Source organism: Epinephelus moara, chromosome 4 (assembly GCF_006386435.1).
Source record: "Epinephelus moara isolate mb chromosome 4, YSFRI_EMoa_1.0, whole genome shotgun sequence".
Taxonomy (NCBI): Eukaryota; Metazoa; Chordata; class Actinopteri; order Perciformes; family Serranidae; genus Epinephelus; species Epinephelus moara.
Window position 1 is genome coordinate 20,711,564 of NC_065509.1, and position 21,447 is coordinate 20,733,010.

Sequence of the window (21,447 nt, forward strand, 5' to 3'; positions counted from 1 at the left end):
GGTGAAGCTAGTCAGAGCGGGACAGACAATCAGACACAGGTGAAGTCATCAAAAGGGAGGGAAAATACACAGAGGCAGGAAGTGAAGTGAACTGAAACGAGAGGAGATGTGAGTTTCAAAGTAAAACAGGAAACAACATGAATGAATTCAATAAAAAACAACCTAAAAATCACAACAATTCTTAGTTTCAGGTGACTGTAAACTAATAAATACATAACTATAAATATTATAAACCATTTCTGCCAATAGATGCCCATAAATCCAACATACTGGACCTTTAATTTATTATTTTTTTGGTATATAAAATGTCAGAAAATAAGGGAACTTCCCCATCACAATTATTTCGGGGTCCAAAGAGATGCCTTTACATAGTTTGTTTTCCAAACAGTCCAAAACTAAACATACTCACATCTTTCAGTCAGAGCTGGTGGATTTCTGTTGTTTTTTAAAGTACTTAAACGATTATTCCTTTTAGCAAACAGTTGCCGCTAACTTCTCCGTGGATTTACTAGTGGATTAATTAACTAAATGTTTCAGCTGTATTTCAAACTGCAGATTTTTTCACAAAGTCTGGAGAGCTTGTGATTGGGCAAAATATGCAGCCTCACTGAAGGGTGCAGTTTTCATGTCAATAGCATACTTGAACAAACAAAACCACAAACATTTCTTTATGAAAAGAAGTGTTGATGTCCGTGTATGACCTGCCATATGTCCAGAGATAATTAACTGACATGTTTCTATGACTCCCATCAATCAAACAGCAGACTGAGAGCTTACTGAAAGAGCATCATATGGTATGTCTCAGTGTAAGATTAACACAGGATAACACAACCACCAGAGGAGGACCAACAGCGTGTACCTACTGCTCTTTGATTGGCAGGTGTTTTGAGTGGCAGGATGGTGTACGACGACCCGGTGGCCTCTGTTTGCTTCATCCCCAGGCTGAACAGCAACCTCCCTGTGACTTGCACATCTGGAGAGGGGATTAACAGCATCATGGGAGGGAGGGGGGTTTACCAAAAATCTCTGAAACAGCGCCAGAGATTTAGCCATGTGTGTATAAGTGATTACACGTGTGTGTCAATATGTGTGTGTACATCTCTGTGTCTCTTTCCCGCTGCTTAGTGCTGCACCAGATCTAGAGGATTCACCCCCTCGCAGCCACTGAGTCCAGCTGCTTGCACAACAACAAAGCTGTTATCTCTCTGACTCCCACTTCTCATAACAGTTTAGAAAGTAACAGCTCTGGTCTAGTGGGTTATTAAGTTCTGCTCGTCCGCGTTCATGGATGCAAGTCTGAGGTCAGCAGGTTTGGCAGATTTGGTTGAGAGCACTGCTGATATGACAAAACCGTAGCTGGACTAATTGTTAACAATTACCCTGTTGCTCAGGCCCTCACAATGTTCTCCCATGGCGAGGAGGACATTGGCTGTGGGTAGTGGGGTGTGTAAGTAAATGTGCGTACGTGTGTGTTGACAAGATCTCAGAAAATCTCCCTGATAGCTCATTTCCAATCACAACATGCTTGATCTTGAGTGCTGGCAAAGTACTTAAGCACCTGAATGTTCAGCACAAGTCAAGCAGATTACACTGTACGTGTTTGAAATACTTCCACTGACTCATCTCATGCAAGAAATTATCATTTAATACCCTGGCTTTAATCTGTGCCAAACTACAAGTACGTGATGAAAACAGCTATGTGAGAATATGAGTGGACTTGAGAGGCCTGTGCAGGAATGTTTTTCTTCCAACATTTACCACTAGGTGTCAGATTTCTCCTGCTCTTGCACGTGAAACTTGAAGCGCCTCTAACAACAGGGATCATTAATCCCATCAAACAGTCCTCTTCATCTTGGATTTTTTATCTAGCATCTAATCAGGTGAAAAATAACTGGTTGAACAACGTAATTCATCACCTAATGCACGACGTGCTCTCCCAAGTCATGCATCATTAGCTTGAAGCTTTGTGTTATTGATTAACAATGAGACCTCTGATGATGGAGCGAGTTAATCGACACAAGAGGAGGTGTTACCTGGGAGCTTATTTAAAGATGATTCACAGTTTGGTTTGATGCTTTTCTGTCTGGGGGGGGGTCACACACAACACCTGAGACTGTTTGAGGCAAGGTAAGATACTTAACTGCATATGCCAATATCAAATATTTATTAAAAGTAAAAGACAAATCAGTCAATACTGAAGCTGTCGGTTGTTATTTGAGATGAATAATTTATCTTGAATGGAAAACTGGCCTTTTATCTAAAGCTGAGGGACCAACAGCTCATACATCCTTTAAAATGTTGGCAAGTCAGCCATCACTCACTGACAACTAAATGTTTCATTAATCCTTTTATTTTTCTTCTTCAAGTAAAACTCAAGTAGAAAGATTTAGGAAGGAAGCATGGAGATACATACATGTGAGTCACAGTGACTTTAAGGCAAACTCACAAATAGTACAGAGAGAAACAGATGAGAGGGGGCAGGTAAATTAGATGATAACATTCAGCACACACACACACACACACACACACAAAGTACATTCAGAGTGTATTCAGCTGCAATCTATGGAACTTGTCTCACACCCTCCCACATACGAACCGACGTACATATGCTAACAGGGGCCTCTCATGCACATCAGAACCTGCAGGAGGATGCCACACAGAATGGGAATGATGTAGCGACTGTAATCACTATAATTTGGACAGCTGTAATTACTGAACTCACTTCCATCCTCTTTGCTTTACAGAGACGCATTAGTACTCCCTCCTCCACTGGAGTCCCCAAAATATGGCAAAGTGGCTGACATGAAAAGGGGGAAAAACGGCTCTCTTTAAACCGAGAGCGTGAAAGTCTTTGAAGGGAGTCGCTGCTCTATAGACAGTGGAGAGTCCCTTTAAGAGCCGACTTGCAGCTGCAGGAAACGGGGGACAAGACAAGTTACATGGATGCTGATGTTTCCTTATTGATTCTGACAAGGGGTTCATCTGTTGAGAGGCGAGACGATGCCTCACGGTGTATTTAGTTTAAGTGTGTGATTTGACCTCAAATCAAGGACAGATGCCAATTACAGTCAACGTAGGCCGCCTTTGTTCCCCTCTAATTTCTTGTCTGTCTGATCTCAGTGGTGTGGTGAGGGGTGGACTTGCCTTGTGTGCAGATATATTGGTCTCCTCTGGTTTCTTTTTCCTGCTGCAGGTGGCTGATAAACACAATCAGTCTCGCATGTTCCCTCTCCAACAGTGTCATCCTGTGATTTTAATTGCCTCCATGTCTCTTCACAGCATCCAAGGCACCATGTCCTCTCGATCTATAACTATAGTGTCCTCTGGGCGGAGCACAGGGCTCAACTGCAATGGTGACTCTCAATTCCCATCATTCTGCTTTTTGTGTCTTTGAAATACTTCAGAGCTGATCTTCCCCCAGTTGTAAACTCTTGTTATCTGTTATCAGGGGTGAGGATGCACAGCACTCAGCTCTCCTCACAGCCTAAGCTCCCGCAGGAGGAAGACAGGGAGTCTGGTCTCGGCTCCACCCTTGACCTCAGCAGCAGCTTCGAGTGTTCCAAGCAACATACCAATCATGGCTCCAGAGAACCTTCGCTCAGGGAGGCAGACATGCTCCCTAAAAAGAAAGGTACAAGAGCGGCGTGAAGAGGAGAATCACGCATTCACGTCCTGGGTTGGCGGCAGGTCTGATCTCTCTGGAAAGGCAAATAACAAGAGCAGAAGCCGAACCGCACGCTCATTAGATAAGGACATGCTCAAAAGACACACAGGGTCAGTGGGATCACGCAGTCTGGGCAACAAAGACAAAGTCCTGCTGTCACTCAGCAGTATTTGGCTGCATATGGGTAATGCAGTATGTCAGATGGCTCTGCTCTCTATATGTGTGCTTACTGGGGTTATCGCTCATCTGCAACACACAAATCACAAGAATGAGAAATAGGGCAAAGTAGTGTCCAGACACATTTTTGTCTCATCTGTGGTAAAGTTTTTGATAACTTTCCACTCCACTGTAGGAGACTTTGTGAGAGTAAAGCATCTCACTGTTTGTTGTTGTTGTTGTTTTGAACAGACAGCTACCCACAGACCACAGGAGGGAGTCTGCACAAGATCAAGCAGCTCCTTATCAATCTATCCAAGATCCCTCTCCTCCTCATCCTCCTTTTTCTCTTTGTATGCTCTTTGGACACTCTGAGCTCTGCCTTCCAGTTAGCAGGGGGTAAGTACCATAACCCTCACTGCCCCCTCAGCGGGTTGATAGTGACTCAGCCGGCTGATGTTTGACAAATAAGTGAGTCACTGCAGAACAGTTCACACTGTCCTGCCGGAGCCGTGCTCTGTAATTTACCGTAAAGCTTCATAGGTTGACCTTTTTGGATTTGGGGAAACAAGCAGTTTGAATCTTGTTTAACATTGCTCTTGGCAACCTTGTCATGTCTGAGACCAGCATTTTTTTTTTTGTGTGTGTGTGTGTTTCTTTGTGTATGTGGGCGGCATATTTAACCAGGTAAAGTGGCTGGGGACATTTTCCAGGACAATGCAGTGCTGTCTAACCCTGTGGCAGGGTTGGTGGTGGGAATCTTGGTTACTGTGCTAGTCCAGAGCTCATCCACCTCCACCTCCATTGTCGTCAGTCTCGTGGCCTCCGGACGTGAGTAGGCACATAAAAGTGTGTGTATGTGTAAATGTGCAAGCACCATGTATCATAGCACAAGTTATTTTAGGTTTTAAATAAGACTCTGAAATGTCTGGCCTCATTTAGTCTGATATATATGTTGTGTATGTGTGTGTGTACTGTATACACTGTATGCCTGTGTCTCTCTAGGTTATTATTTTGCATGGAAACATATAGTAAACAGAAAAACAGTAACACAATAATAAATACAGAAAAGCCCCCCATGGTGTATATGTGGCAATAACAAATAGATCTAATTAATTTCTGGTTTATGGTTATAATCTTGGTTTTCTGGCTCCCTGCCCCATCTCATGCTGTGCTGGGCCTATGGAGGATAAAGCCAATTATGCTACATGATTTGCTGCGAAGCATTAAGGACCAAATTAGCAAATATGGTTTTGCTCAAATGCATAAATATGGGCAGATGAATGTGTATTAAGACAGAAGATTTAGCTCTGTAAATATACACATAACCTACATTAGTGTTCACCAGCAGTCAAGTTTAAACTAGCAGACGTGCACTCTCCTTGTAACATAATTTAAATGACAAGGCTGGTGTTATTTTAGATTTGTCGTATTGTTAACAAATCCCATGATTTTTCAATACTTTGCAAGTTCCTGTCTGTGGTTCTCAACCCCAGGCCCATTTGTTCTCACCAACGACAAAATCTTGTGCTTCAAATCCAAATTTTCAGTTTTAAAAGGGCAAAAAATGATTTCCTGAAACATCTGGGCACTGTAGTTTTTACCAAACTTTAATCAAACAGGAGTAAATACAGCATTTGTCAGGGACTATTTTCAGATGTGGATTAATACACATTTGATGCTCTTGTATTTTCAGTAGCCAAAAGGTGTATGTGGGACTGACTCAAAATAAACTACAGTGCCTGTGTTCATCAAAAACAAAGGGGAGCATGTCAGGTGGTGCTCATGGCTCATGGCTCACTGATGTGTCTGCAGCTCATCATAAACTGTATCAGGCTTTAGCTACGCAGAAAATGCTTGACGGTGGAATACATTAATTTATTTATTTTTTTTTGTCTTTCAATGGGATCTTTTTGACAATAAGAAAAATTTAAAATATCATCTGCATTATCCTCTACATTTAATGAAAACGACTTAATTATTAATAAGATAAGATAAGATAAGATAAGATAAGATAAGATATACTTAATTGATCCCCTAGAGGGGAAATTCAAATACCACAGCAGCACTAGACAAACACAAAAAGACATTAAATAGAATAAGACAAAAGAGAAAAAAATGAAATAAAATGAAATAATAGCAAATGAATAAAAAGATAAAATTAACGTAAGCCACCACCAGTTTCAACCAATAATATCATGACATCCACCCATCAATCAGTCTGCAACATTTAGCCGGAAAGAGCTAGTTACAGAGCTAGTAACAGTATGCTAAGTCCATGTGTGTCTGTTTCCCCAAAATTGTTATGGGCCCTCTGGCTAGAAGGTATTCACTTGAGGAAATGGTGTGACATCTATCCATCCATTCATTTTTCATCTGCTTATCCGGGGGCCAGGTCACGGGGGGAGCAGGCCAAGCAAAGCACCCCAGACGTCCCTCTACCCAGCAACGCTATCCAGATCCTCCTGGAGGACCCCAAGGCGTTCCCAGGCTAGATGAGATATGTAGTCCCCTCAGTGTCTGATCGCTGAAATCTGTGACAGTTTCAGATTATGCCCAAGGCATTTTACAGCAGACTGCCTGTGCAACTAACATTACATGGAGCATACTTTGTTTTCACTCCCGAAACAATGTGGCTGAGGTCTAAGTTGTTTATTCATTAATCAAGTTTATTCATTCATTCACCTCTCCCTCGTTCTCCTCCTGTTGTAACACTGAGGGAGCCATACGTGGAGCATAGACTTTAAATATAATGGACATAGCTCCCTTGACGTCAACTCATTGGTTTGTGGACTCCTGTTTTGAAGCCTCAAGTCTGGCGTTTTGGCCGTCGACATCTTAAGGCCCTGACACACCAAGCCGATGGTCGGCCGTCGACCAAAGTCGGGCGTTCGGTGAGTGTCTGTCGGCCTAGTTTTTGCGGTGTGTCCCGCACCGTTGGCACTTCAGCGTCTGTGTCGGCGTTGGCGGCTTTTTGGCCGATTGAGCATGTTGAATCGGTGGCGGAGCTTGTCGGTGAGAGAGATCTCTCTGATTGGCTGTTCAGGTTTTACTTCCTCGCCCCTGTAGCGAGTGAATCTGCCTGTAGTGAAACAGGGGTGCGGTGCTTCGTCCTCAGGCTCCACTTCACTCAGCTGCCCACAGACCCGCTGCTTCTTTCCACTTTAACCTGAATAACAAACTGGAGCTAGCTGGGAGCGGCTAGCGGAGTGTTAGCTGCAGCATGACTGGAGGGAAGCACAGCCAGTTAGCCTCTGCTAGCTTCCCAGCTAGCCCCGGCTCTCCGTTAGAATCCAAACGGAGCACCGAGTCCTGGTTTGTTATTTAGGTTAAAGTGGGAAGAAGCAGTGGGTTTATCGGGCAGCTGAGTGAAGCCTGCGGAGGAAACACTGGGACCGTCTGGATGTAATAGTCCGTGGAGGGGCTGCGGTGCTCGGCTGCACAGATAGGAAACCCCTCTGCTGACAGGATGTATCACTCTCTCACTCTGCTCTCTCTCACCCAGGCGCAGAACATACGTGCCACTTGGCCGTCGGATGTAGTCCGTGTAGTGTGTTCAAATGCAACTGACACAGGGTGACACGAGGTGACATAGACGACGCAACAGTTGGCATTTGTCCCCGCTAGTTCTTTGATGTCGGTTTGGTGTGTCCGCACCTTTAGGGTTTTGGAGCCAGAAGTGACCATATTTGGGCGAGAGGTCTAAGCTGTGAGGGAGCGAGGGGTGGATGTGACTGAGAAGCCGAGGACACTATTGGCAGACAGCCTGTCACTCAAAGTGGCCATGCCCTTAATTATGTGCAGTTATGGCACTTCCTGTCGGCTTCATGTTTTAGCCCCAGAGTCTGCCGCTTGGTGTGTACCCAGCAGTTCTCTGTAGCTCTACTGAACTCAAAGCCCCCCCACTTTCGGTGGTCCAATCAGATACGAAGGATTAATTTAAATCCACCTCGTAACTTCAATGCTCGATTGATTAGGAAATACCTCACAGTATAGAAACTAAAGAGACTCTAACTTCCGTTTTACGGGACTTTAATCTTCCTGTCATGCGATTCTTACCACACACTGACTGACTGGCCATTTGTAAAAATCAACTGAGAATTATCGTAATCCAACAGGTTGGATTTGGGGTCAGAGAAATAATGAAATCAAACAATTTCACACCCTGTAATCTCTCGGTCAGTCTAATTTATCATGCCTCATAGGACCATTACACAGCGAGGTTATGACCTGTCTATTTCTAATGAGCGCAGGCTCTGAGGTCTCTCCTCCTTCGTCTACGTGGTTAAGGTGAACGATATCAGTATTCAGTAGCTGCCTCTCTGCTTCTAAATCCTTTCTGTAAGAGACCTTAGGAGAGAGATTATATGCAATTATCGAAGAGAAAGAGACGCAAAGGCATGGATGTGTGTATGAGCGAATGTGTCCTGTAGGTCATCATCATTAAAGGCATTCTCAACAATGAACATCCCTGCAGAGTGTGAAGGCTAAGCTGCCTCCACTTGCCTGCAAATTACAATCACCTTTCATCCCTATTAAAACTCCTGCTCCACTCTGAATTGCGGAGGGTCACGTCTTATTAATACATGCGTGATGCATTACCATTCACAATGAAGGCAGACATTTACCTATTTGAAATGTTTTCACTGTACATGCATATACTTTTACGAATAATAACTTCCAAGTAAAATGTATGTGTGGTCTCACTTCACAGTGCTAGAAGTGCGGTCAGCTGTTCCAATCATAATGGGGTCCAATATTGGGACTTCAGTCACGAACACCATAGTGGCAATGATGCAAGCAGCAGAGAGGAGCGAGTTCGAGCGGTGAGTGAAGTAAGGTGGCGAGGCAGAGGATGAGTGCAGGGGAAGAGCAGGGAAGAAGAAATTGAAAAAGAAAAGCGAAGAGGATAAGTGGTCTAGATGGAGGAAAGGAGGATAAAAGTGTTGAAAGTGCAAGAGAGAAAGCAGAGGAGGGTGAAGAGAAAGCATTAGCAGCTGCTCGCTGCCTCTTTGCTTCAGCCTCCATTTGAGTGTAATTTCTACAGCAGTGACAATAATGGCACCAATCCACATTGATCCCACACCAGTAACCCTTTGGCATGAAAATATAAGGCACTGAACAGATGGCATGTTGCTTAATCTGTGCCTGGTAAAATAAGCATGATTTATTAAACTTTCATAACATACTCACACACTGAGTCAAAATAAAATGCTCATTACATCACACACTTTCAAAAAAAGTTGAGCCATGAAAAGCAGATTAACAAGCAATCATTTGGAGTAGTTGATCACGCTGATGGCCGACCTTAGGTAACACAAAAAATAATTGCAATCCACTGCAGTGCCTTCGCCGGGGCAACAATCCACGACTGCTTCAACTGGCTGTCGGTGCTGGTTCTGCTGCCGCTGGAGGTGTTGAGTGGCTTCATGGCTCGGCTGTCACACCTGCTGGTCACCAGCTTCAAGCTTCAACCGGGGGAGGAAGCACCTGAGCTGCTCAAGGTCATCACAGAGCCAGTCACCAAACTCATCATACAGGTAAAACTAGCAGCCCATTGATCAGTTTCGTGACTGAGGATTTATTAAATACCTCCTTTAAACAGCAGCCTAATTGTCCAATCACAGCTTAGCAACCATAACTGTATGGCAGGTCTGTCAATCTTTGGATTTCTGTAGAAAGAGTGATACTGGGTGTCTTTTTTTTACTCTCCAAAACCAAAAACACAGAAGCATAAGTGTAAGGATTTGACTTTACACATTGACTTTATCTGCTCTAACCACAGACTGTATATAAAGATGGACAAGGTTCCTTCACTTACTCAGACTGTACAAAACCCCCCCAAAATATCCAGAATACAGCTGCTGCCATCTTGTGCTGATGACATAGGTTGGAGCCAGAGTCTGCATGGTAGTGATCTCCGACCTGATTGGCAGGCGTAGGTGACCCATGACCCCAAATCCCCTTTCTATAGCATCAAATAATTAATTAAAACCAAAACTTGTAGGCCTATGTACAGCAGTGCAATTAGAAGTACCTAAAATGACAGAAATCATCTTAGGATTGACTTACTTACTTTCACTTTTTAGTTTGGCCCATATCCTGTCTGCTAACGTGGAGGGGGCGGGGCTTATGACCTTTATTGAAGTCAGCTACCAGACGGTAATTGAGATGTTTTTGGCTGTCATGTCATCAATCTTTGTTATACAGTCTATGGCTAACTAGCTTACTGCCTACAGTCACAGAGTGGCTTTGCAGGCCAATAAGCATCAACCCAGTCTCACTCGGAAGTCTGTGAAATCCGTCACTTGGTTGGTGACTTCCGGCATCAGACACTGACGAATAAAGCCCTCCTTTCACATCGGCGTGATACACGTTAAACAATAGCAGTGCCCAGCGGTGTCAGGGGGAAACGCAGTGGGACAACATTGAAAGTTAAGGTGGCAGAAGTCCAAGTAGAGCGGATGGGAGGGGTTGTGGATGGGTCCAACAACTACTGACTTTCACCCGGAAGGCCGGTGTTTGCTTCCCATAAGATTCTAAAGCCAAACCCCGTTCTTTTTTCCACTGCTCAACTACATGCTTTTGTTGCCTAAACCCAACCATGTGTGTTTGTCGGCAAAACATAACCACGTGCGTTTGTTGTTGAAGGAAAAAAACGTCAATTTGCATTGTTGTACCAACAAGGTATGTAAAAGGAAGAACTTGACGTGGCATCCCGGAATGTCAACAACCAGGGAACCCAAGGTACCTTGCATGTCATATCTTAACGTGGAAAGTCTATGACCAAACATCATTTTGTGGCAAGGTTGGCGTGAGAATGTGTTGCAAGCACAGGTTACCTTGGCTTGTGGGTTGCAGATTCCATTATAAAACTAGCACATCCACTGTGCAGTATTTCCCCACTATGCAGAGGCCAGCTGTGGATGCTAACATTACAGAGGTTAGGTTAACCTGCTCTTTAAGCTATATAGGCATCAAGTTTATTTTTTTAAACCTCTACAAGAATGTCATTTTATACGGAAGCGCATTGCATTCACTTGACGAATAAAAAAAGCCCTGTTTTTCGGAGTAATTTATTTATTTTTCTGTTTTTTCATGGTAATTTTTCTTCCTGAACGAGGAGACGAGATACTTAAATAATTACGTGCCTTACCCTTATTGATCCCGTAGTTGAAATTGTCTAGGAGCAGGAGCACGGATCCATGACCAGGAGTTACCATGGATGCAGGGGTCACTTGCAGGTGCCATGTGGGAGCTTCTCGTGAGATTTTGAAGTATCTTGTCTCCTCGTTCAGGAAAAAAAATTACCACGAAAAACAAAAAAAAAATACCACAAAAAGCAGAAAAAAAATTACTCAGAAAAACAGGGCTTTTTTAATTTGTCAAGTGAATGCAATACGCTTCCATAATTTTAAAACCAGTCAGCTGGAAACATAAAATTGTCAGTTATGCCAAAAGAAAGTGTTCATGCACAGCGAAAAAGATCCAAAGCAACAGAATACATGTTATTTTCTAAACATAAACTTTTTTACCAAAAATAATATATTCAGATGTAACCTCTTTGTTATCACCAACATCCTGATTAATAACTTTAATTACATTTTTTTAGTAACTGTAGCAGATTATAGTTACATTCATTCTGTAATTTAAATGTATCCATTATCAGACAAAGAAAATGTAAAATTGTGACTTTAAATGTATTAGACTGAAATGTCAGGCTCTCCTGAGTAGAATGATGTATGGTACTTGATGCTGACTGCTCAAATTAGTTAGAAAATCAAAATAAACTCAGGAGAGTCAGGTGACCCTGAAATTGTTCTAGGTCTTTCAGGGTTAATTACATTTAACTAGTTTTTAAAGGTGCTATATAAATAAAGTTATTATTATTATTATTATTATTAGTTACTCCCCAACACTGCCTGATGCTGAGCTCACAGCATCAAAGTTGAGCTGGCCTCGACTTTTTCCAGCGCTCCAGTGATGCAGTGTAGTATCAACCAGTCATATTTTTTGTCTCTAGCTGTGGTGCTGTGTTATGTAGCAAAGTTGGCTGAGGCCACACTGTAGCTGTTGGCCCATAGTGTGAACACAACAGCAGTGTCTAGCACAGCTGTGATGGGAATTGAACTCAGGCTTTCTGGTGGAAAGACTGAAGGTTTTAATACTTTCACCCTGCTCTCCTTTGACTCACTGAACTTTAAGGATGAAAAATATTTCTCCTTTCACCTTCAGCTGGACAAGTGTGTGATCACAGGGATCGCCATGGGAAATGAGGACATGAGGAACAGGAGCCTGGTGAAAGAATGGTGCCAGACTGACCTTGTTATGGTAATGGCCCCATCTCCGCTGCTGTCTCCTGCACACGCAGACACATTGTGTCACACATTGGCGCCAAATAGAGCCTGACACTGTCGCCAGTGAAAACTGTGTTGCTAATTTGTGTTTTCCTCACAGATGCTTCTATCTTTCTTTCTTCCTTTCTGCAGCCCACTGATAATGTGAGCACGGCAAACTGTGGCCCCAGTCATGACTTGTCCCAGTCATCACTGAAGTGTGAGTTCAAACTCAATATTACCTGTAACACTCCCTCTGTTGTGAATTATACAATTTAATCTAGTAGCATTTTCTTCTTAAAAATGAAAGAAAATGTGTGTTGTTGGATAATTTCCTCATGATTGCTGGTCCTGTCACTCTGCAGGTAAGCATTTGTTTGTGTCTTCCGGGCTGTCAGACCTCACAGTGGGCCTGATTCTACTGGCAGGCTCTCTGGCTGTCCTCTGTACCTGTCTGATGCTTCTGGTCAAGCTGCTCAACTCTCTCCTTAAAGGCCAAGTCGCAAAAGTTATCCATAAAGTCATCAACACAGGTGGGCGTGCTCTTGAACCGCTCAAGATTTTACACAGTGTATCAACATGTAGCAGCTGAATATGCAGATGCAGTTTTCAAATGAGCAAACAAGCCAAGAAAACCTTTATAAGCTGCTTTGGATGCAAATGACAGCAAACAGGCTGTGAAGATACAAGTACTGATGTGTTTCTTTTTTGTGCACTGATGTGGATAATTTCAGTCTCTCCTCTCTTTGTCTCAACAGACCTGCCATATCCATGTGGGTGGCTGTCAGGGTACATGGCCATGTTTGTGGGTGCAGGGGTAACATTTGTGGTCCAGAGTAGCTCTGTCTTTACTTCAGCCATGACTCCCCTAATAGGTGGGTGAAATATGCTTTTGCTTATGATAGATTATACACTATATTCTAAAAGTTAAAACATACTAGATACAATGTCAATATGAGAAATGTGTAGTTGATAAAACTCATCAAAGCCTAAAAGCATGGACATCTATGAGCAGAAAATACATATGCCACACAATAAACATGACATTTTGTTATGCTCTGTCATTAAAGCCTCATACATTTGTTATTTCAGTGTGTTAAACTTATATAAAGTATTATGACATGACACATTTATTATGACACATGCCCTGCTGTCACCAAAATGTTATGCAATACCAACATCTGTCAAAACTAAAATGACAGATTCGAAGGCAAATGAATAAACAGACACATTTAGCATTCATTATAATCAATTTAAGTACATTTAAGTGCATGAGCAACACTTCCTATGCTTTTTTTTCTTTCTGCGAAACCGTGTGGTTTTATTCTGCAAAACACCAGAACTGAGAATAAACAACATAGTTAAAGATTCAGCGATGACATGCAAAGTGAGTTCACAGTGGGTGACTGCTTCCAGCAAAGAGAGCAAAGTGACTTGTAAAATCACAGTATTTATCGGCTGCTGCAAGATTTCACACAAACGCTCTTTGTTCTTTGTTGGATTTGTTTATACTGTCATGACATTTAAGGATAGCATTAAAACGTCACAAATTCTCAGTGACCTTAAGCACTTAAGGGTTTTCGCACTTGTGTCCATCTCACTTAAAGCTACGGTTGGTAACATTTATGAAAATATTTTTTTGTCAGATTTGCTTAGACTGTCACTATATCCACACGGTAGTACATAAGACAGATAATCTGTGGGAAAAAAAAGTGTTACACTGCCTCCTTGTAGTAATTCAAATGGCACTACTGCACGTGAAACATAGACTGTATATAACGATAGACAACACGTCTCCACTACTGTACAGAAGTGAAGCAAAATTATCCAGGATACAGCCGCTGCCATCTTGCTCTGGTGACGTCATTTGGAGCCAGAGTCTGCACAGTACCAACCTCCGCAGTATCAAGTACCCCTCCCATACACCTGTCTGACCAATTGTGACCAGCAGCACTGAACGTGAGCCCACCAATTGGCTCACACAGTTGTCAGTGATGTTGTAAAATGGCCGTTTTATAGTATTAAACTAATTAAAAACCAAACTCATCAGAAAAATGAACATTTGAACATACAGCAGTGTGATAATGACAGAGAACCATCTTTGGGAAAAATTAATGTGACGTGTACTTTTAGTTTTTTTGGCCAGTGTCCCATACACTAATATGGAGAGGGTGGGCTTTATGACCTGTACTGCAGCCAGCCACCAGGGGGCGATCCAGATGTTTCGGCTTTACTTCTGGGGAGCTGTAATGTCATCTATCTTTATATACAATCTATAACCTAGCCCTTTTTAAACAGGAATTGTGCAAATTTCCAGGAAAGCCCAATCAGTCTTCGTTCATTGGCAGTATAAAACAAAATCGGGGAGTGCAGCAATATCCTGCCTGCCTACTTTTGTTCATACAGAATGTGCCTTTTTCGGGGCAATGGGCGTGAGCAAGTAACAAAACGTGTGGCTCAGCATGTGACGTAAAAAGCCTTGCTCCGAGGGAAGCTGTGACAATTCTCTCGTAAGTCGGCCGTCAACTTTTTTCAGCTTCATACGCCACTTAGCAACTCCCATAGGAATGAACGGGGCCCCACCTCCGACGCCGTATTTAGTTCTCTTTATATATTTATGTTTTACAGCTAAACAGTGCACTTCAATATGTTTGTGAAAACACTTGAGATCAAAAATAGGCTCTGATTGGTTGTTTTCTGTGAGCTGTGGTGGATTCAAGTACATGTCAGAAGCACACGGAGTGGGAGAACACACTTGATATTTTCTCAGACTGTCTGTCTCTTGTACTTCTGTGCGGATGTAGTGATACTTTCAGCAAATATGACAAAAAGTAGTATTTTATAAAAGTCACCAACTGCATCTTTAAGTGCCTGCTAATAGCGCACAGTGTGAACACAGCAGTAGATCAAGTTGCTGCATGGCTTTGTTTTAGTGTCTTGGATGTGCAGTATCTTCCTTCCTCATGACCACCACCCACCTCAGTGACCACAGGAGGCCAAACCATTTTCAAACACCCCGAGCTATTAAAAGCTGAACAATATCAATTTAACCTTGTACAGTGTCATCACCTCTGTGTGAGTGTGAAACCTGAGGCGGCATTGCTTGGTTATTAAAGTGTAAGAGATATATGAGTGATGTTAAATGACTAGTTGATCCCTGGCAGTTGTCCACCACTTTATTCTGTCTGAAGAAATACTTGCAGGCAAATTGGATGGTTAGTCATAGCAGCCTGACGGGTAATTGGTGGTACTTTTGTTGGTTTTACATCAATATATAGATGGAAACCAACCTTAATTGCCATATAAGACTATATAACACTTTATAGTCTTTCATTGCAACTTTCCTTTGTGATTCAGTAGAAGTGTACAAGGCTTCAAAGTGGGAGTCTTGTGTGACTAATGCCAATGTGACACATTATGCTTATGTGCTTTCTGTGTGTAGGATCAAAGGATATGGTACTGTAGATGAAGAAGAAACAAAGCAAATTAAACATAATTCACAGTGCACCAAAGCAGTGAGATTGTTCATACTTATGACTTTACTTTTCCAATAACGTAACCTCAGGTGCTCGCTGCCCACCTGAGTGCCACACCTGTTTCTCACTGTCCAGCTTGACTCTGCTGCTCAGTTAGTTTTCTCCTGTTTGTGTCGGCTGATCCTGGTGTTTATAGTCCGGGGGCGATCCCAGCATCTGCCCAGTCTGAAGGTTGGACTGATGTTAAGTTTCTTCTCATCCTGACCCCGCAGTTATGTTTTATTTGGTGCAAGCCTTCGTGGAGTCTCTTGTAATGTCTTATTAAACTGGACTCTAACTGTGCAGAGTTTCAGATCTCATCCTTGAGCTGGCCAGCAATGTGCAGAGGTGGCGATCAATCATGCTACATGCCTGAACTCTGCTTCTGGCATTTGAGATTTGCCACTGCGTTTGAGAGCTCAGACGATCTTTTACATGCAATGTACTGTATGTCAGTTTGGGATCACTTTGTTTTAAAGGTCCGGTGTGTAGGCTGTAAGGGGATATATTGGCAGAAACAACCTGTCCAACTCGTCAAATACCGATGCTTGGGCAGTGGCCCTCTGTGTCAGATACCAACGCACAACGGCACTCTTTAGCATCAAAATGAGATGCACTGGGCAGTGGCATATTTTGTTGCTCAAAGCAACTGCTGTAGTACAAAAAGCGAAATAAGTCAGCATAAGGTGGCAGGTAAGAGGGGTGGATGGGTCAAACAACCTCCGGACTTTCACCTGGGAGACTGTTGTTCTTGCCCCGTGAGAAACCAAAAGTTATTTTAATAACAACATAGCGTGCTAGTATGTTTAGCATACTACGCTAGTGATGTAAGTGATGTGACATATGTCATGTGACACTAAATTACATAAGTAACAAGCGTACTTATTTAAACCCAACCATGATGCCTTTTTCCAAACCTAACAATGTGCTATTGTTGCCTAAATCTATGGAAGTAAACCTAAAAACAAAATGTTTTACCTACATACGAGACCGTCACGAGCATAAACTGTACATTTCCTGCGAAAAAGGAAGTTTATTTGGAAAAGACACGATGCATGTAACAAGTATAAATTGACATGGGGTCCCTGAGCATCCAAAACTGACACTCAAGCATCATAGCTTGACGTGTAGGGCCACTGCCCAAGCCTGAATGCATTGGCAGAAATGGAATATAACATTCATAATATGTTTTCAATAGTGTGTAAACACCTGAAACTAAGAACTGTTGTGTTTTTGTTACCTTATTATGAGCCATTTATAGCGACATAAGGAGTTGGTCCTCTCCCATGGAATCCATCATGTTGTTTCTTTGGACAAACCAAACACTGGTTCTAGATAGGGCCATTCATGTTTCACATTTTTGTGTCAGCCACTGCAGTTCTCCTACACCAGGGGTACGCAACCTGCTCCTCCAAAACCCCATGTGGCTCTTTAGCCCCTCTCCAGTTTCTCCCTGTGGCTTTGACAGAAAATCAATAACCGTTGTTTTGTTTTGTTTTTAATTTAAATTTTAATTTATTGTTGTAGGCCTAAAGTGATTCTTACATTCTTCAACTGTAAAAATGCATAGTCTTTACACTGATTAAAATGAATGTTTTTAAACATTTCGTCAACTAAAATGTGCATCATATGTTGGGCCTGATGCCTTTTCCTCTAAAAACATCACTAGCAATTGCTGCAGTCGTCTTCAGTCTACCTAGCCAGGCTAGCTGTAGATTCCAAATCGAAAAAGGCAAAAATCTCAGGGGAAAATAGAAAATGTAACAATGCGCGGACAAATTTGTTTGCTTTCATCGGCAACGCTGCAAAGTAAAGTACCAAATAATAAAAAAAAAAGTCCACTTTTGTTGCCACCTTGTGCTAAAACATATTAATGAATGCTTATTTAGATCTAATAGTAATGTTGATAAGCTAAATTTGACTTAAAAGGCTGCGTTACCTTTATTTTGAGGCTCAAATATGTTTTGCGGCTCTAGATAGTAAAAGTTGCAGACCCCTGTCCTACACACATGACACCTGGGAGAAGTTTCAGTGGGTTGTAATCTGTGGTCTCACCACTAGATGCCTTTAAATCCAACACACCAGATCTTTAAAGTTGCTGTAGCAGAGAGAGAACGACTAAAAACAGCAGCAAATAATTTTTGCTGTCAATCAAACCTGGAAGAATTGCTGCTGTAAATCAAGCAGCTCGTAAAGTGGGCTGCTGTTTCCAAGGCCACTGTTTTATCCCCCAAGTTATAAATTCCAACACCACAACCTCTAAACAGACATTTACTGCAACAGTTATAAATTATTAACTGTACATTGAACAAAGGTTTACCCGATTGCTCCTGTCATGTAATTAATGACTAATTTAATTTAGTGTGTCCTCATACTAGCAGGAGAATACCTCAGATTTCCTTGTTGGCTTACAGCTCATTTTCCATCTAGATGGGGCCAAATAAGGACATAAATCTGCTTATTTCCACTGATTGAGTCTTGTGGAGTTAGTAAGAACATTTTGCAGAACCGGCACTGTATGCCACTGGCTAAATGAAGCATGTAAAATCAGTGATGACTGAGTCATCAGCCTGCTACTCACTGATAAATCTGAGATGGGAATCATGTTTCATTTTAAACAGGAATAGTTAGAGGCCTGGGAAGAAAGCTAAAAGGCAAGAGGCATGGATGATTTCCAGTCTGCAGATATACTTCATTAAATATTTCTGTTAATTTTACTTTAGATTATAGCTTCACCTCCCCTTCAACCACTGCTGTCACATCACGTATTGAGAGAACCTTTAAAATAAAATAAAGAGTACAATTTCGGCAGTTTTAACTACACAGATAGATGCTAAAGCAGCATCGACCTACTTTGGTTGTCAGTTGCTGTCAAGCAGCCACTCATTTGATAGTTATTAGTCATCTTATCTGGCAAAGTTATATTTCAGCCTCTATAATTCCTCAGTTGCTTTTGAAAAAAAATTGGCTTTTGTTCAGTTTAAACACCAAGTACAAATGATTTTATATTTTGTCTGTTTTTCTGAGATATAATTTGAGTGGTATGAACAGTTCAAATTGTTCTTTTTAAAACATTTTCTGCATTTCTGTCAGCGCTGTGGTTTTACATGGCTTGTTATCCTTGTGAAAGCAGTGAATTTAGATTTTATCGACTGCTCAGAAATGTAATCCCAGTCAAAGATTCCGCCTTTACAAGATAGAGCAGTGTAGCGTTGACACATTTATCATTGCTGACACTTGTCTTTGTCACACGTCTTTTATCGTGGCTGCAGCTCCGAAGGTAGAGCAGGTTGGTTACTGATTGAAAGATTGGCAATTTGATCCCAGTCTCTCGCAGTCCGCGTGTCGAAGTATCCTTGGGCAAGATACTGAACCCCAAATTGCTCCCTAATGTGCCATGGGTGTGTGTGTGTGTGTGTGTGTGTGTGTGTGTGTGTGTGTGTGTGTTTAAGCTGAAAGCAGATGGCACCTTGCACGGTAGCCTCAGCCACCAGTGTGTGAATGTGTGTGTGAATGTGACATGTAGTTTAACACAGAAGAGACGTCAATAGCATCAACTAGTTTCTGAGAAAGAAGTAAATACTACAAAAGCTACATGTGTAGCACCTCCTGATTATCCATCTTTATTTACTGTCCTTGTTTCCTGTCGTCTCCCTCAGGTATCGGTGTGATCAGTCTGGAGAGGGCCTATCCTCTCACCCTTGGGTCCAACATCGGCACCACTGCCACAGCCCTGCTGGCAGCCCTGGCCAGTCCTGGGAACAAGCTAGCAGCTGCCATACAAGTAAGCCAGTGTTTCATACAACCAGCCATTTAAAAACTGCAGGAGAATGAGAAAAAAAGAAAAGTAAAGGCACCATTACCACTACCCTCCCACTTTGAAGGCAAAATGTATTTTCATGAATATATTTTCCACTGATATGCCTCTCAGAGGGGAGGATGCACACAGACAGCGAGACAACACTAAGGGAGCCCCGCAAATATAATTTTTCCCTACTCGAGCAAAAAACATGGGAGAATTATCTGCAGATGGTAGATTATGATAATGTTTGTATGTATATTTATGAACATGGGTTTATGCATAAATAGGCTGGAGGCAACTAAGTGGACGCCTCAGGGAAAACTGTTTGTTAGTCTTCTCGTTGACATGAAACTGAAAACATCTCATGTTACTGGTTTATAGAATTAATGATACATGATGACAAAATAGTTCATGTAGACTCTCTGAGGATGTACATACCAACACACACTGACTGTTACTTGCATCCTGCAGCACTCACACATTGTTTCTCTCTCCTTTCTTTGCCTGCAGATCGCTCTGTGTCACCTCTTCTTCAACGTCCTTGGCATTCTGCTGTGGTATCCTCTTCCTGTCATGCGCCTGCCGATAAGGATGGCTCGAGTCCTGGGTGAGCGCACTGCCAAGTATCGCTGGTTTGCAGTCTTGTACCTTCTCCTCTGCTTCTTGCTCCTGCCCTCACTTGTGCTGGGCCTCTCGCTGGCAGGCTGGAGGGTGATGGCAGGTGTTGGGGCTCCTTTCCTTGGTGTGACCGTCTTCATCGCCATGGTAAATGTGATGCAAACTCGTAGTCCTCACCACCTGCCTACTAAGCTCCAGAGCTGGGACTTCCTGCCCCAGTGGATGCGCTCTCTCAAACCGCTCGACCGCCTCATCACCAAGGGGACTGCATGCTGCGGTTCTGCATGTGAAGTGGGGCAGGGAGGAGAAGAGGAGCATATATCGACACAGACGACATCTGACGACATGCAGAAAGAGTCGGCACAGAGGAAGGCACAGCTGGCTTATGACAACCCGGTCCTGGACTACCTGGATGAGATCAGACCAGGTGTAAGGGTGCTTAAATTAAAAGGGTTAGAGAGGTGCAACAGCACTCCACTGTAGTCAGAGTGACAACTTTTATGCTGAATTTTTTGTCAACATCATAATTTGGAAATTAAGCCAGTTTTTATCATTAATTAATAATTAATGATTTTCATCCATGTTTGATTTTCGTCCAACTGAGCAAGCTCTGCCTATTGATGAAGATCATCTGATATGATAAAAAGCCCCCAAAACAGTTACTGTATGCACCTTGAGTTAACTTGTCACTTGTTGTCAAGATCAAGAATGAACTTTGAAATTCAGTTGATGATGAACTGCAAACAGATTATGAGTCTGTAACTGCATTAAAGGTACCTTGAGGAGCTTTTGACCACTAGTGGTGCTATGGAGCAATGTTTTTATGAGTCATTGCCTATTCTGTGTGTGCACAGGTATGAACAAGCATACATTCTGCGTTTGGTTTCCTGCCATTTCACTGATTTGCCAAAAAATGTAGCAATGCACCAACAAAGGCAATGAAGAAGAAGAAGGCCAGCAGTTGTAGTGAGAAGCGCAAAATGTAAACTTAACTAGCCAACAACATTTCTTGCAGCAAATGTGTAAAATGGGTTTATATTAAATAAGTACTGTTGTAAAGATGGTCTTGGCATAAAACTAGGCTGTCTATGCAGTAGAAAGGTGCAAATACTTTTGAAATTGGTGCTAAATGACCAGAGAAAACAGGAAAAAGGGCTGTGGAATTTGCTTTTGCTCCTGAGGTATAAAACCTACATCTCCCAGAATGCACTGTGCATTACCTGACCAATAAATGCTCCCACTGGTGGATGATAAAATGCAGGCTTGAAACATAGCTGCAGACACATTCCCTTTGTAGTGTACATGCATGCGTGCACATGGCACTGGGGACGGGACGGGGACGGGGGGGGGGGGGGG

General features: G+C 42.5%; 1 protein-coding gene across 1 annotated transcript; it reads left to right on the top strand.

Moving 5' to 3' along the window:
- Positions 1 to 2,078: 2,078 nt before the first annotated feature.
- On the top strand, positions 2,079 to 21,430 carry slc34a1b (solute carrier family 34 member 1b). The gene is made up of 13 exons (XM_050043110.1): positions 2,079 to 2,127; positions 3,280 to 3,353; positions 3,449 to 3,631; positions 4,073 to 4,219; positions 4,508 to 4,651; positions 8,535 to 8,646; positions 9,165 to 9,360; positions 12,056 to 12,151; positions 12,310 to 12,376; positions 12,522 to 12,689; positions 12,915 to 13,031; positions 19,331 to 19,455; positions 19,984 to 21,430. Exons 2-13 carry the CDS (start codon positions 3,293 to 3,295, stop codon positions 20,572 to 20,574), a joined length of 2,007 nt encoding a protein of 668 aa, XP_049899067.1. The 5' UTR covers positions 2,079 to 2,127; positions 3,280 to 3,292; the 3' UTR covers positions 20,575 to 21,430.
- Positions 21,431 to 21,447: the final 17 nt, after the last annotated feature.